This window comes from Athene noctua, chromosome 26, assembly GCF_965140245.1.
Source record: "Athene noctua chromosome 26, bAthNoc1.hap1.1, whole genome shotgun sequence".
NCBI classification, from domain to species: domain Eukaryota; kingdom Metazoa; phylum Chordata; class Aves; order Strigiformes; family Strigidae; genus Athene; species Athene noctua.
Window position 1 is genome coordinate 6,132,270 of NC_134062.1, and position 16,538 is coordinate 6,148,807.

Here is a 16,538-nt window from a genome sequence, read left to right on the forward strand (position 1 = left end):
CCAACCCCTGGGGCAGCACCACCTCCCCGAGCTGGATCCTTGGGCAGGATCAGGCCCGGGCGGGCGGCAGGGGCTGGGCTGAAGGGGTTAACGCTGGGAGAGTAACAGGCTGGAGTTGACACTTGGAGGCAGGCGGGGCTCCCGGCGCCTGATTGGCCTCAAATCGCATCCAAAAGTGGGTTGGTTTTTGGTTTGGGGTTTGTTTTTTTTTTTCTTAAGTGTGTGGTGTTTTTTTTTTTCTCTCCGCTTTTTTTTTTTTTTTTTTTTTTTTTTCTCTTTCACTTCTCCTCCTCCCCCAGGCTCTGGCTGGCAGGGGAGGGGAGTGGGGAACAGCGAGAGATCAAAAATAAACCTCTTATGTCAAAGCCGGGGGGAGAAAGTATAAATACAGCGGGCTCCGCAGCCGGCGCGGAGGCTGCGGGGGAGCCGCCGAGAGCCCGGCGGGGCGGCAGCAGCGGGGCTGGGGGGCGATGGGGCGGCGGGCGCTGCTGGGGGGCCGGGCGCCGCTCCACCTGCTGCTGCTGTGTCACGCGTGGGCGCTGCCGCCGCCCCCACGGGAAGCGCAGCCGCTGCTGCCCGCCCGCCTGCCCGCGCCGCCGGGGCAGCTGGCCCTGCGCCTGGCCGCCTTCGGCCGCGCCGTCGTCCTCCGCCTCCGCCCCGACGCCGCTTTCCTGGCCCCTCGCCTCCGCCTCCAGCGCCTGGGGGGCCGGCGGCCACCGGGACGGAGCCCCCCGCGTCGGGGTTGTTTTTATTCGGGAGCCGTCGAGGGGAGCCCCGATGCTCCCGCCGTGCTCAGCCGTTGCGGCGGGGGGGGGTTCCGAGCCGCTTTTCTCCTCGACGGGGCGGCTTACGAGCTGCAGCCGCTCGGGCAGCCCTCGCCCGGCCCCCCCTGGAGACGCCCGCACCGCCTCCAGCGCCGCGCCGCCCCGCCGGGCGCCCACCCCGCCGCCGCCGCCGCCCCCCCCGTCCCCGCCACCGAGCCCGGGGGGCCGCGCCGCCGGGCCAGGCGCTTCGTCTCCCAGGCGCGGTACGTGGAGACGCTGCTGGTGGCTGATGCCTCCATGGTGCGCTTCTACGGGGAGGACGTGGAGGTAAGGGCTGGCGGTGTCCCCCGTCCCCTCCGTCCCTCCTGTCCCTCCAGTTCCCTCCATCACCCCGTCCTCTCCATCCTCTATATCCCCTCCACTCCTCCTGTCCCTCCAGTCCCCTCCATCCCCTATATCCCTTCCGTCCCTCCCGTCCCACTCCATCCCCTTCATTCTTCATCCCCTCCATCCCCTATATCCCCTCCTGTCTCCCTCCAACCCCCAATCCCCTTCATACCCTCTGTCCCCTATATCCCCTCTACCCCTCCCGTGTCCCCCCTCCATCCCTCCCGTCCCCTCCCGTGACCCCCCTCCGTCCCTCCCGTCCCCATCCCCGCTGCCTCTCCATGTCTCCCCCTTTCCGGACACCAGGTACCACCTTGGGTGAGCGAGTTACAGAGCTGGGAGCTGGGCGGGGGACACTTTGGCTCTGTCTCCACCCCTCCTTGCTGCATAGGGGCCGTAAATCCCTGGGGCAAACCGCTGCAGGGTTGGTCTGTGGGGCTCGGGCAGTGCTTGGGGACCCTTTCCCAGAGCCAGCACCCATCCCAGGGAGCCCGGGTCCGCCCAGCCTGGACACCGTGATGTCCCCCCAGTCTGGTGATCCCGTAGGTGGGGGACAGAGGGGGTTAATGCCTTTCTTGCTACAGGGGAAGAGCTGTGCTGCAAGGCGATGGGCTTAACTCCCTTCCGGATAGGAGCTTGGGCCAAATAGTAAATAAACCAGGGGCTGAGTAATGCACAGTCCCGCTCCTGAGCCACCTGTTCGGAGCCGAGCAGATGCACGAACAGCCCTTTCCCCCAGCCCCCACCGCCAGAAATGCTCCCTCTCCTCCAACATGCTCCGGCTGCCGAGACCTTGCCCCCGGCCAGGCGTCGTGGAGACCCCAGGAGAGGGGTCCCGGCCTCTCGTCCCCCCCACATCCATCTCCGGGGCTGTTGACCGGCCGCTTTCATCGGTGCTGGGTTATTTTTCATGCCTCTTGCAAAGCCCCCACCGCCGTGGTCTCTGCAGCGATGGGTTGTTGGGGTCCTCGGGACCAGATTCAGGTTTGTGGGGTCTGAAATGAGCTCGGGTCTTTGCAAGGGGGAGAACTGTGCACTGAAGTTGCTCGTCCTCTGCAGTGGGTTGGTTGGGCTGTTGGAGGAGTCCTTGAGGCTGGAGCTCAGCAGGGAGCAGTCGGGCAGCCGAAACCAGGCTTTGGCAGCCTGGCTTTGCCATTTCTGCCCGCTTTATCCTTCCCCCCGGGGGCTTCATCCAGCTTCTCCGCTCTTAATAAAGCAGCGTTTTAATTGCTCAGGCAGGGTCAGACCTTGAGAAATGCTAAACCTTGGAGCTCCAGCTGATTTCAGCTGCTCAGCATCACTCAGGTTTTGCCCCTTGCTTGGTTTTTCTTTGCATGTCACCAAGGCAGGCAGGAACAGATAGCAGAGGGTCAAGGAGCAATGGAGACACACACACACCCCCTCCCCAAGCTCACAGCAGTCAGAAATAGAGTTTACAATAGAGTAATCTGAATTTTGAAGCAACAGGCATGTAAGTGGTGGTGGAAATGACTCTCCCCGTAGTGTGAAACTGGTCTCTGACTCCCCAAGAGGACAGGAGGAAGGGTGTTGCATCTTCTGCAGCTGGTTGGGCACCCGGTGGTTCTAAAACAACACACGAGGGTCTGCCTCCTGCTACAGATATTTGGGGTGGGGGGAATGCTGATAATGCCCAGCTTGAGCTGAGGAAAAAGCAACATCCCTCTGGGTAATTCTGTGCGGTGGCAGCTCTTAGAGGGGGTACCCTGCCCTGGTTTGGCTGGTACAGCCCTGGGGGTGGGTGATGCTGCCTGGGAGGTCCATGGCAGCTCCTTCCTTAGTTATCGGGGAGTTTCCAGTCTGCTTGGCTCCCATTTTACCTTTGTTTCTTTGTCCCCAAGAGTTATGTCTTTGCATCATCTCACAGGGTTTTTCTTGATGGGAAAGGAGCATTTAAAGATCTCATTTGGGATGATCAGAGCAATAGCGTATTTAAGTATTTGGGAGAAAACTTCAACCAGCTCTGGTGTAGCAGGGGAAAAAAAAAAAAAGCCACCTGCTGGGTTTCTGTGTCTTTTGTTCTCAGCAACAAAAATGCAGGGAGAAGCACGGTTGCTGCTAACTCAGGAGACTAAATAGCCATCACACTTCTCCCTAAATACCTACATTTTGTGGGCCAAAAAAAGTGATGGCTTTTTCATGCTGGTGAGATCTTAGAGAGCTGTCTGGGAGATGCCTAGGGAGCAGAAATGTTGAGTCAGAAGAAACCATATTGATATAGTGACTTTTCTTCCCGTAACCACACTTTAATTACCAAATATTTATTAAAGGTCACAAGCATTGTTTGTATTCCCAGTTATTTTCTTGCATAAGCTGTAACAGCTCAAGTAGAAGATAGTCACCATAGTATTATCAATGTCATGCTGTTGTTAGGAAAATGCTATTAATGATTTATTTCTAATCAATCAAAGCCTTCAAGCTCAGCTGTTAACCTAATTTAGATAACAAGAGCTTAATTGTACCTCCATCAATACTCATGTAAACCAGGAGGAAATGATAAAGTGAGAGCAGAACCAGACCTGAAATATGGGGGTTTAGTCATTCTTCTGACTTGATGCTTGCAGGAATTGGGGTGTCTGGGGGGGCATTAGTAGCAGGATAGTGCTGAGTAATAACACTTGTGAGCAGCCAGCAGTCCTCTTGGAGGACTTGGCAGGATGAGACCTGTGATGATTAGGAAGAGCCCACTTAAATTGGGATGGGTGCAAGGCCCCAGGCTGGACACACAATTTTTCCTTTACATTTTTCCTGTTGAGGACCCAAAATACTTGGGGGAAAAAAAACCAAACAAACAAAAAAACCAAACAACAAAAAAACCCAACCAAAAAAACCAAACCCAACCAAAAAAAACCCCAAACAGATGGTGAGCATCACTAACAGAATTAAGTGGGGGTTTGAGTGGGGGAAACTGAGGCAGGAGATGGTGGAGGGGCTCATCCCTGTGACGTGCAGAGGAAAGGGCATTGGAGCTGAGCACCTGCAGGCTGCACTTGTGGAGATGCTCGTCGAGGCCCCGGGGATGTTTGCCGAGACACCTAAAGCAACAGGCGGTTACAAAAACCAGCCGCAGGATCTCCAGCCAGTTGGCAGGAGAATCGGATTCCTGTGGTGGGATTTCTCCAGTCTCTTGGGTGCAGATGAGTTTCCAAGCTTTCCTCTGCAAACATGATGGCTACAATCCCCTTTTCTTTCCCCCTCGCTCTTGCAAGCACGGAATCTGCAATCCCCAACGCCAGAAGCCGGTGATGACTGAGGACAGGGCAAAATCAGATTGGTCTGGTCAAGGCAGGATTCCTCACCTGACTTCTGTGTTTTTTCCAGGCATATTTATGAGATTTTAGGAATGCTGTTGCAATCCCTTTCCTCTAGAACCAGGCGGGTGCTGGAGTGCACGGCACGGGGCACTGCTGACGTCCCGCTGTCAGCAATCCCGCACCTGGATTGACCATCAAAGTGACCCTGGAGGTAAAGCCAAAGCCACCCTGGAGCCTCAGGTCCCCTCATGTCCCGCTCCTAGGCTTGCTTTAGGATATTTTGAAGCTTGAGTGGGTGAGTTTGCTTAATCCCTCGACAAAAGGAGCCGGCCCCTCCTGATCCCATCCCAAAGGCACCCGGGGTGGGATTAAAAGGGATCTTTGCGAAGCAAAGGGGGACCTGCACGGATGCACTGGGATTTGCCCCCCGGGTGTGACCCCAAGCCTGCATCTGCTTTGGTGCGAGGGGTCGGAGGAGCGAGCAGCCTCCCTAAATCTTCCCCTGGCCGATGCAGTCGCTTCCTCGCTTCGCCCCGTAATGTCAAACAGCTGCTGCGTTTCAGCCCGGCCGCTGGCGCGGTCACCGCCGATTATCAAGGGCTTCGGTATGAAAGGCGCAGCGTGGAGGGAGCCCGCTCCCACCAAAGCAGCCCAGGAGCAACTGCAACTGCAGTGTTCCTGCCCCAGGATGCTTTCGGGACGGGGTTTTTGCTTCACGTTCATCTGTGCCTGCAAAGAGGTGGTGGCAGTCCTGCGTGTGCCTCAGTTTCCCCCAGCTCTGAAAAGGGATAACCGCTGCTTTGGTGGGTCATCCCCAAATATCCATCAAGAAGGGAAAGAGAAGAGGGGGAGAAATGATGTGGTAGATGGAAAAGGCAGAGAGCCAGGTAGGCAGGAGGGCAGGCAGGCATGCTGGCAGGCTGGCAAGGTGTCCCCCTTGCCTCCGGCATGCCCCCCATTTCCCTTGGCTGCCGCCAACATTTTTGCAAGGAAATTCTTGGCCCGGGCTTCAAACTGCAGGAGGAGACTGGCAGGGCGGCCACCGGCCGCTGTGGGTATCCGAGCCGGGAGGCCAGCACGCAGACATCGCTTCAGGGGAGACAGACAGGCTGGGATATGTTTTTACCAGTTGTTTTTTAAAAGTTGGGCAGCCCTCGCATCTGACCCTGTGTTTTCTTCCTCCCATCTGTTTGCGCTCCAGAAAGCTCAGCGTTTCTTTTTTTTTTTTTTTTTTTTTTCCCCCCCTACAGAAATGCTGGCTTCTAGGGGGGGAAAAAATGAACAAACAAACAAACCTACAGCCCCAGGTCGGTTTGAGCATTAATCTCCACGAGCTGGGGAATGTGTCAGAGGGAGGCGAGTTGTGCCGGGGTGTTGCACGGGTGCTCCCTGCCATCCTCCTGCGCTGGGTGGGTCCGGTGATATTAGATCATTATGTACATACCACAATAATAGTCAGTGTCTGTGTAAGAGCAGTTTCTTCCCCCCAAAACAATAATAACTAAAAAAAGAAACCAAAACAGTTTGGGGTTCCTGCAAAGGAAAACGTGAGCAGAGATTTTGCAAGAGCCTGTATTGGAAAGCAAAGTCCTTCAGCGGTATCAGGTTAAAAACAACCACTTCAGTTCCCCGTGCTCTGATTTGTGTTTATTTTTTCCACTGCTGACCCTCTGCACGTGCTGTTTGCTGCTGGGCAGTGCTGGTGGTGCCTGCACGTCTCTGGCTCAGGGCTCTCGAGAAGCAGCGATGCTGTGGCAGGAGGGGTATCTGAGCTGCTGTAATGCAGGTGTGTCGGAAAAAAGGCATCCCCCTTTATTTTTGGGGGGAGAAATCGGTGGAATTTGATCTCCTTGAGACCATAGGGAATGAAGGATTGCAGCCAGGGAAAAAAGAGGGAGGTTTGTCGGGGCATCCCCAGGCAGTAGAACCCCCTGCAGTGGGGTGGCTCAGCTGCGATACTCATGCCTGGCCATAAAAGCAGCACATAGGGCAGAGAAGGGACGCTCCCCCCATCCTCTGCAGCTTGGGCTGCTGTCCTGTCTCCCCAGAGCAGGTAAGGGGCTGATTTTCCAGCTGTATTTACCAGTTAGACAGAAATCCTGCCAAGATCATCTGGGATGCTGGTTGGAAAAGTCCGGGAAGCGCCTTGCACCCACCGTGCTGCAGTGCCTCGTGAGGAGGCAGAAACAAGGTTGTTTGTGCCTCAAGGTTCCCCAAAACCAGCCCTGTGGCTGCCCCACATCTGATCCCAGTACCCCCATCCTCAGCCTCGATGCTGGGAAGGAAAACCCAGAGAAGGCGGCATTCCCTCCTGGGTGGCTCGTCAAGCCAGAGCCTGTTTGCAAAGGCACAGGGAGGACGGGACAAGCGGGATTCAACTCATCCGCAGCCGGGTTGTTGGCCGAAAGCGCTCAGTCAGCCTCTCCTGAGCCCTGGGGATCCCGTAATTTGCTTTTGGCCCCAGCTCCAAACCCTTGGCCAGGCCAAGGCGGTGCAGGTGGATTGCTGCTCTCCCTGGAGCAGTCAGGGTCCATCTGAAGCCCAACCAACTCCCGCACAATCCAGGGATGGGTATAAATAGACACCAGATGGTGGAACAAGTGAATTTGACCTTTTAATCTGCACTAAATAGCTGTTTGTTCAGTTCGCTTTCCAGGCGAAGGGAAGGAGGACGGATGTTTTCCGAGTCCCTCCGTTCCTGCTGCTGAAAGGGTTTCTTGGCTGGGTGTAACCCCAAGGACGCGAGGGTTGGCGTCCTGGGGGATCTGCAGTAGGGACTGAGAACTCCCAGGTAACAACCACCAGGATGGAGAGAAACCTGTAATGGGTTAGAAAAAGACGGAGCAGGATTTTCTCCCTCAGAAATGACGGATGATGCCATGATGCCCAGCTCCAGCGTAGAGCATGCTGCTAGGTATTCACACGTGTCATTTTAGGGAGGCTTTGTGGTATTTTTAGAAAGTTCCCTATAGACTTTTCCCTATGGGGTAAACAATTCCCCCAGTCCCCTGAAGCGACCACTTGCGGGGATCTCGCCCTGGGTTTCTTGCCTTGGCGGTGACTTCTCTGTGACATTTGTTACATGCTTCGGGCTGAGATGTGAGTCATGTCACAGAGATCTGGCCAGTCTAAATAAACCAGTCTATTCAGTGCTCCCATCATCCTTGCTGGGGCCTGCCCTTGGATAATGAGCCGGGGAGGACTTGGGATATGTCTTGCTGAAGCAAAACATCTGTTTACATGGAGCTGCCAGTGACGGGATAAAATGTGGCAGAATAATTTAAAATAGCCACAACTGCCCTGGGCGAGCGACTGACGGTGCAGCAAATATGCCACTGCTGTTGGGGGGGGGAGTATCTCCCTAAACATCTCCCTCATTTGCTAAGAAAATGGCATTTTGTGCATATCACTATCCCGGCAGCATTGTGATGGATGAGCGCACAGAGCTGGCTCCACTCAGGAAATAAGGATTTTGGGTGAAACTCAGCCATCGGACAGGGTTTCCACGAGTCCTTCCAGTTTAATTAGACAGTGGCGCTGAAGCGAGACCGCGGGGTGTAATTCATCTGGGGAGGAGAGAAGCCACTTTCTCTTTCCCAATACTATATTGTGTAATAGCTGCATTTTTTTCTTCTGACTCTGGGGCCATGAATGGATGCCAAGCAGAAGAGGAATTTCGATGCTCCGATAAGATGTTTACATCAGCCTAAACATCGCTGGCGCGTTTGACATATTAAGTAATCTCTGGTCGTCTCAGTCGCCCAAGCAGAGAATGCTGCTGGGCGAAGACTCGTCCATCAAAGTGCTTTAGCCCTGGTTTGTTGCTGAGGATGTTGGGCTCAAACCCTGCTGACCAGCACGGGCAGGAGTTTCACAGCGATGCGAGGGTGGTTTTTGCACCAGGGAGATGTTGCGCATGAGGCGGCTCCTACCCGGGGGCAGTCAGGGCAAAGTTAATGCTCTGGGAATATGCGAGAGCACTCACTCGGACTCGTGAGGTTTTCCCGAAGGGTATCTGGGTGCAAAGGGTTCGTGGCAGGTGAGACGCGGTGGCTGGAGAAGGGGATGGAGGGGTGGGCTTGTCCTGCCCGTCCTTCCCGCCGGCACAGGGTGTAAAGCATCACGTACAGAAAAGGCAACGCTTAGTCCATCAACCCAGGTGGCTGCCTGAGTCAGTCTGGATGTGGTAGGCTGCAGAAATGAGGCTGATTTCTCCTTTCCTAACAAAAAAAAAAAAAAAAAGCCTGATGGTAAAGGTTTCACCCAGGCTTCGCCTGCCCCTCTCTCTCCCTGCAGAACCATGTCCTGACCCTGATGGCCATGGCAGCTCGCATCTACAAGCACCCCAGCCTGAAAAACTCCATCAACTTGGTGGTAGTGAAGGTGCTGGTGGTGGACGAGGCGGCAGCGGGGCCGGAGGTGTCCGACAACGGCGGGCTCACCCTGCGCAACTTCTGTAGCTGGCAGCAAAGGTTCAACCCCCCAAGCGACCGGCACCCGGAGCACTACGACACCGCCATCCTGCTGACGAGACAGGTCTGAAGGGTCCCTTGGGGATGCTTGTCTGGGGGGAGAGGAAAGGGGTCGAGGTGTCCCTGGAGGGAGAGGAGGGATCCCCCTGCCACACAAAGAACGGAGCTTGCAGCAAGGCGTTTGGGGGGAGTGGTTCCATTCGGGGTGCAAAGCACCAATGGGGTTGCCCAGCTCCGGCTGCCGGACACAGGGACCCCTTCGCCCTGCCTTACCCCCCCTCGGTGCTGCTCCCAAACAGGACTTCTGCGGGCACCAAAGCTGCGACACGCTGGGAGTGGCCGATATTGGCACCATGTGCGACCGCAACAAAAGCTGCTCGGTGATCGAGGACGAGGGCCTGCAGGCAGCCTACACCCTGGCTCACGAACTGGGTAACACATCCCTTCCCGAGGGGATTGCTGCTTTTTCAGCCTGGCGTGGCCAGCCCCGCTGCTGGCAGGGGATGTAGCACAGCCCAACACCAGCATCTCCCGGCTGGGTACCACCTGCCAAGCCCTGGGCAGCACTGGGGAGCTTCTGGCACTGGTAGAAGCTGCTTTGCACCAGCAAATGTGCTTGGAAGCGACAGGTGGTGTAAATGGGTAGATTTACCTGATGTGGTGAGCTGAGGCGTGGGATCAAGCACTTCTCCCCCTTAGTTTGCCACTCCTAGAGATGCGTTGGCTAGGTTGAGCGGCTCTGCCCTGCACACAGCGGGTTGTACCTTTGAGACATCATGAGTTTTGTTTATTGCTTCTGATTTATCGAAGCAAATAGCTTTTTCAGCCATAGGAACTGCCTGATGACTTAGAGATGCTCCCTGCTGCCCGTGCCTCGTCTGGGGCTGGGAGGCGTGGTTCATGGATGCTCTCTGCCCCCCAGGCCACGTGCTCAGCATGCCCCACGACGACTCCAAGACCTGCGAGCGGCTCTTTGGGCCCCTTGGCAAGCATCATATGATGGCCCCTCTCTTCATCCACTTGAACAAGACCCAGCCCTGGTCTCCTTGCAGCGCCATGTACCTCACCGAATTTCTGGATGGAGGGCACGGTAAGGCTTCATTCAGCAACTTCGTCGCTCAAGACAACCTTTTCCTTAATTGCTCAGGCTCTTTGCAACAGCTGGAGGGGTGTGTGGAATGGAGCAGGAGTCAAATCTGACCACAGGTAGAGGTTTGGGGAGCCATTCTTTGTGCAGTCCATGGTGTCAAGCCTTGATGCATCTCTGGCCTAATTCCTGTGCTTGCCCCCTGCTTGGTGCAGCCCATGGCATCAATCCCTGATGCATCTCTGACCTAATTCTTGCACCTTACCCAGGCGACTGCTTGCTCGATGCCCCAGCCAACCCCCTCTCCCTTCCCACTGAGCTGCCCGGCCAAGGAGCCCTGTACAGCCTGGACCAGCAATGCCAGCAGATCTTTGGCAAGGACTTCCAGCACTGCCCCAACACCACGGAGGAGGATGTCTGTGCCCAGCTCTGGTGCAGGACCGGCAGCGGGGAGCCCCTTTGCCACACCAAGAATGGCAGCTTGCCGTGGGCCGACGGCACCCCCTGCAAAACCGATGGGCTGTGCTGGGACGGCCGCTGCGTCCCGCAGGATGCCCTGAAACCCCAGGTAATGGGTGGGGTTAGGGACTGATGGGCTGGGGCTTGACCCTTTGGGATTCCCAAACCTCTGACCCCGGTGGTGCTGCCTCTTGGACTAGCTTTGGATTTGCCTGATTTGTTTTCTGGACATCTCTCTTTCAACAGCACTTTTCATTAATCTTTATTACTGGCAAGCCCGGCTCATAGATAAACACTTCCATGCCTTTTGCCAAGGCATGGGCTGGTCTGAACCAGAGCAAGCAGCTGCAGTTCTGCAATTAAATCATCACTTTTTGCCCTGCTGGGGGAATTAGCACTGATTTCTGAGTCAGTCAGCAAAGTACTTAAACCCAAGCTTAACTTTAGGCACATGAACAGACTGGTGGAAGTCAGTAATAACTTCTTGTGAAGTACGTGCTTAAGTGCTTTAGGGCCCCAGCTGGCAACACTGGGAGAGGAGCTGGTTTTAGTGTTGCTCCAGACCTTTGCTTGCCCTGGGAGTGAGCAGCTGGGGACGGACGGGCTCAGGGACAGATCTAGCAGCTTCTCGTGGCCTCTTGCAGCCGGTGGTGGATGGTGGCTGGGGCCCGTGGAGCCCCTGGGGCTCCTGCTCCCGGACCTGCGGCGGCGGCGTGCAGTTCTCCTTCCGCCACTGCGACAGCCCCAGGCCCCAGCACGGCGGCAGGTACTGCGAGGGCCAGCGCGCCAAATACCAGTCCTGCCACACCGACGAGTGCCCGCCAGACGGTAAGCCCAGCTTTGCAAAGCCACCCACCCGCACGGCAAAAGGAAGCCATTCCCAAACGCACGCTCACCTCCTGCTCCCGTTTGTTCTGAACCCATCAGCAGGGATTGCTCAGCTCTCCCTTGAGTATTCATATTGGGGGGGGGGGGGGGAGCAATAACCTTCTGCTGGGGGCTGTGATCCCACAGAGCTGTGTGGCATCTCTCCTCTCCTTGCACGCTCGCTGCGTGCTCCCGCTATCCTCGGCTTGCTCCTGCATCTCTACGATAGCCGAGGAGGACAGCAGTTCCTGACAGCTTCCCGTGGCTTTTGGGTCACGTTTTGTCTTTCACACAGAATCGCAGAACCATTCAGGTTGGAAAAGCCCCTCGGGATCATCGAGTCCAACCCTCAGCCTGACTCTACAAAGTTCTCCCCTACCCCACATCCCCCCACAGCTCATCCCAACGACCCTTAAACCCCCCCAGGGATGGGGACTCCCCCCTCCCTGGGCAGCCTGTTCCACTCTCTGACCGCTCTGTCTGGGAAAATTTTTTTCCTAACGTCTAGTCTGAACCTCCCCTGTTGCAGTTTAAAGCCGTTCCTTTCCTTTCAGGGAAAAGCTTTCGGGAGCAGCAGTGTGAGAAGTACAACAGCTACAACTTTACGGATCTGGAAGGGAATCTCCTGGAGTGGGTTCCCAAGTACGCAGGAGTGTCACCCCGAGACCGATGCAAGCTCTTCTGCCGAGCCAGAGGGAGGAGCGAATTTAAAGTCTTTGAGGCCAAAGTAAGATACCTGGTGATGATAATTCCTATCACCCCTCGTTACCCCATCTCACATCACACACACACCCACAGCCATGCCCTAATTGCTCCTCCACACCCCAGGTGATTGACGGGACGCTGTGCGGACCAGAGACCCTCTCCATCTGCGTCCACGGGCAGTGCATCAAGGCTGGCTGCGATCATGTAGTCGGGTCCTCCAAGAAGTTGGACAAGTGTGGGGTGTGCGGTGGCAACGGCTCGACTTGCAGGAAAATATCCGGTTCGCTCAACCGATCCAAGTAAGGGGAGAAGGGGTCTACAGAGATGGGCTGGGGGGAGAATAAACAGCTTCCCATCTCACTCTCCTTTCTTTTTTTATTGCAAGGTTAGGAATATTAGGACTTTTCCTAGGTCATGCAAAGCCAGTTTGCTTTCTGTGCCGAAAGCATCACACCTAGCTGCAGACCTTGTTTGCAGCAGCTGGACTCGAGGAGTGCTTGGCTTCCCCTCCACACCATCAACTTGGGCTTGTAGCCATGCAGACACCCTCATCTGGGTGGCCTTGCAACAGCCTGCTCTGCTTTGCAAACTCCAGAGCTTACGCTAAGTTTATTTTGGGGCAGCGTTATGCAACCCAAGCAAAGTTTGTTTCCTAAAGTAGTAGCTGGTGCTGACACAGGCGATGGGCTCGGTACACCACTGCAAGTAAATCTGCTGCCCCGAGGAGTTCACAATATGCATCTCACCCCAACGCAGCAAGCTGGACACGTTATTTTGAGGGCTGATGTAGGATATAAATAGTTCAGTAACTTTTCCCTGGGCTTGGGTGTGAATTCCAGTCCTGGGACATGGGCATCAAGGCAGCCGCTTCCCTCGCCTGAGATCTCCGTTGCTTTGCCAAAGAGCTGAATTTAAGGTCTTTGTTGAAAAGGTCGTAACAAAAGCCCAATGTGTCCAATTCCATGCGGAGAGGTGACTCACGCAGTCAAATTAGATTTCCTAAACGGTTTACTTCCAGGGAGCCAGCTGAAATGGGGCTTCCACTCTCCTATGAATTGTTTGTGGTTGACTAAAGAGAGATTAGCGTGGTAGCTACAGCCAAGAAGAGATCCCATTAAGATCAGGGTGAGGGAAGCCAGGGTGACTGAGAGCAGGGTTTGACCTGAAGGCTTTGTTCCAAAATACTCTAAACCTAATTACCGACCACAGCATCAACCATGGGGGTGCATGGAAAACAATCCTGCTGGCCCTACGTCATGAGTCATGCCAGGGTGACATTTTATTGTAGCGACAAGTAATTACCATAGTGCTGGGTGCTGAGGGCTCGAGTACCGAAGCCTTCCCAGTGCTGTTCCAGGAGCCGTGGTGCTCTGGGGATGGGCTCTGGCTGGCTTTGCAGGGAAATCCTTCCCTGGTGTGGGAATGTCCTCTGTGCCCTCCAACAGGAGCTCTTCTGCATCGTGGTGGTGGCTGCAAAACCCTTTCAAAGATGAGCTCAGGGTGCAGAGATGCCCGCTCATGGATAAGGGATGGTTTTGCTGCTGTAGTGCTTGTTGTCTTGTAGGAAAGGCTTTTGCGTTCATATCAAGCCATCGACACTAAGAGATGTCTGTTGGGTTAACTGTTTAACTGCTGATTTGGTTTTAGCAGCAACATCTGGCTGGTGTATGTACTGTGCGTACAACACCCACAGCACCCCGACTCTCTCCTATTCTGCTCTTTTATATCTATTTATTCTGCTGTTCTATATCTATCACTGTTGCTATCCTTCAGCATCACCAGTGACAGCACCGCTGGGCAGAGCCAGGCTTTTAGTCCCAAACACTTCATCCGTTTCAAAAGAAAGGGAATAGGGGGAAATTTCCCTCCGAGGCTGGTAACCGTGGGGCCGTTCATTTGATTGCATCGCTCATTTTTGCATGTAATTCAGCAAGATCTTCCAGCTGAGCACACATCTGGCAGGGCTGCAATATTTCCAGCTCCTGAGCGCTCTGGGTTACAGAGGAACGGCTTCAGAGCCATGATCCCACTCGCCAAGTGGGTCTCCTCTTAAGAAGTCCAGGAAAATAACCGTGTCCCTTTGCCCCGTGCAGATACGGCTACAACGACATCGTCACCATCCCCGCTGGAGCAACCAACATCGACATCAAACAGCGCAGCCACCGAGGGGTCCGTCACGACGGGAATTACCTGGCCCTGAGGACCCTCGAGGGCAAATACCTGCTGAACGGAGACTTTGCCATCTCGGCCATGGAGCAGGACATCCTCATTAAGGGAACCATCCTGAAATACAGCGGCTCCATGACCACCCTGGAGAGGCTGCAGAGCTTCCAACAGCTCCCAGAGCCTCTGACTGTCCAGCTGCTGACCATCGCCAGCGAGATCTTCCCACCAAAAGTCAAGTACACCTTCTTCATCCCTAAGGACGTCCCTTTCAGCAAGCAGAAGGGCAAAGAGAAGAAGTCGGCCAACGTCATCCGACCAATGCTGACCTCCCAGTGGGTCCTGGGTGACTGGTCTGAGTGCTCCAAGACATGCGGCTCCGGCTGGCAGAGGCGGACGGTGGATTGCCGGGATGTGGAGGGTCAGACCTCCTCTACCTGCGACAGAGCCCTCAAGCCCGAGGACATCAAGCCCTGCGGAGACGTCCCCTGCCCGCTCTGGCGCCTGGGTCCCTGGTCCCCCTGCTCCCAAACTTGTGGTGAGGGCGTGCGGACGCGCAACGCCTCTTGCATCGATTACGCTGGTAAAATCACCGCCCCGGAGAAATGCAGCTTGCCAGGGCCACCGCTGGCCACCGCCACCTGCGTGCTGCGGCAGTGCTGAGCCGGGGCAGGACGGCGAGGACGCCACGGGCTGGCTCGCTAAACGAGAAACCACTCTCCAGCGGTTCATCCCCGCCCCATCGACGTCTACCTCAGAGGGGGGAATAACAGCGGCAAAACGGGGAGGAATCACTTCTTTTCCTTTCTTTCTTTCTTCCTTTCTGGCTGGCCGCTTGCAGGCAAGTTGTAATTTAAGGGGAAAAATAAGTGTATCTGTAAGGTGTTCCCAAAGAGCTGTCGTTAAACATGAGTGCAGACTGTTTGTATGGTTTGCTGGGTTTTGTTGCTGGAAAAAAAAAATGCAGAGCCTGGTTTTTGCCATCGCCCTGTCCCAGCTGTAGGTCAGGGAGGTCCAGGGTGGGCGGCTTTGCTGATAAAATCGGGATCCCTTTGCAAAAGGCTTGGATCGGGTTGCTGTCCCCTCCCTACAGCAGCCTGGGTGTCCTTGAGCGTGAGGAGTGTTTTATCAGCTGTGGGCTTAGCTTGGGAGATAACTGGCTCATTTGGCTGGAAGCGGGAACAAGCCGAGGGCCGGATCCTGGCACATGTGGGAGGACAGGCGAGATGGTCGCAGCCGCTTCTGCTGGGTCTATAGTTTGCAAGGTGACAAAACTCTGTCCCCAAACACCCCCAGCATCTGCAGGGTCATTCCTAGAGCTGCAATGCCATGCCTCCATTTCCCCAGCTATAAAACCAAGGCTTAATTACACCTGATCTGGCTTGCAGGGCCACCATGAGGATTAATTAATTACTAATTCTGTAGTGCTTGGACTGTGAAATGCCTCTTGCAGTACCCCGTCCCCCCTCTGGAGCCGACACTTGGGTGTGCCAGCCTTTCCTCTCCCATCCTTGGCTTCCAGGCCCCTGAGTGCTCATTTTCTCAGCTCTGCTTTAATTTTGGAGATCATTTGCTAACCTGGCTTGCAGCAGGGGTGAGCCGAGGATCTGCAGATGCTGAGCTTCTTTCCCAGCCCACCGCAGTGACTGGTGCTGCTCTTCACCTCTGCTTTCCCGGGATACATGAAGAATCTCAGATCTGGTGCCAGGCTCCAGCCTTGCTTGAGTAATTCTTGGTCTAAAACCGAGCCTGGCAAGGCTGGAGCTCTTCCTTCCCGGTGGGGAAGAGCTAGGCCCCCTCTCCCCAGCCCAGCCGCTGTCTGGCCCCAGCACAGATGGCTGCTCAGCCCATGAACTTTCCCTCTTTTGAAGCGATCGCTGTCCGTGTGCTGGCAGCAGCCAGTCCCTGGGGAGCGGGGAGGGAATTTGGGAAGGTTTTGCCATCACTGGAGAGAGGTTTGGTATCTCCACGCTCCCCTCGCTGCTTCCCTGCAGATGCCCCTACCCTGCCTCAGCTCCTCCTTTGGCAGCAAAATGTTGGATTTCCAGTGGGAACAAGCTTTTAGTCATAGGAAGGGGAGAAGAGCTGGAGGAGAAGGACTTGAATTTGCAATGTCTGAGCTTCCCCATTTGCAGTTATGGAGCAAATCCTTTTTCTTGTTGCTTTTGCCTGACTTAAGATCGTGTGAGACCCTTTTCTCACTGGCCAGGCAGGTTTGAGATGGGGCTGTGGGGTGAGCTGCTCCCCCTGAAGCCATGCCAGAAACCTTATCATTAACTTGAAAACCCAAGATATTCAGCTTTTATCTCCCATAGATGATTCCTTTTGAAACCAATGGGCTACAGCCAAGGACTGAGGGTAC

General features: G+C 55.3%; 1 protein-coding gene across 1 annotated transcript; it reads left to right on the plus strand.

Annotated features, from left to right (window-relative positions):
• Positions 1 to 425: 425 nt before the first annotated feature.
• On the plus strand, positions 426 to 16,538 carry ADAMTS8 (ADAM metallopeptidase with thrombospondin type 1 motif 8). Its single transcript, XM_074927555.1, has 9 exons — positions 426 to 1,091; positions 8,720 to 8,959; positions 9,195 to 9,327; positions 9,818 to 9,985; positions 10,252 to 10,550; positions 11,086 to 11,269; positions 11,863 to 12,035; positions 12,137 to 12,312; positions 14,107 to 16,538. The coding sequence occupies exons 1-9, from the start codon at positions 471 to 473 to the stop codon at positions 14,837 to 14,839; spliced, it is 2,727 nt and encodes a 908-aa protein (XP_074783656.1). The 5' UTR covers positions 426 to 470; the 3' UTR covers positions 14,840 to 16,538.

Coding starts and splice junctions, on each gene's coding strand:
- ADAMTS8 (XM_074927555.1), top strand. CDS start 471: ATGGGGCGGCGGGCGCTGCTGGGGGGCCGGGCGCCGCTCCACCTGCTG. Junction 9,986..10,251: donor ATTTCTGGATGGAGGGCACG/GTAAGGCTTCAT, acceptor CACCTTACCCAG/GCGACTGCTTGCTCGATGCC. Junction 11,270..11,862: donor CGACGAGTGCCCGCCAGACG/GTAAGCCCAGCT, acceptor CTTTCCTTTCAG/GGAAAAGCTTTCGGGAGCAG.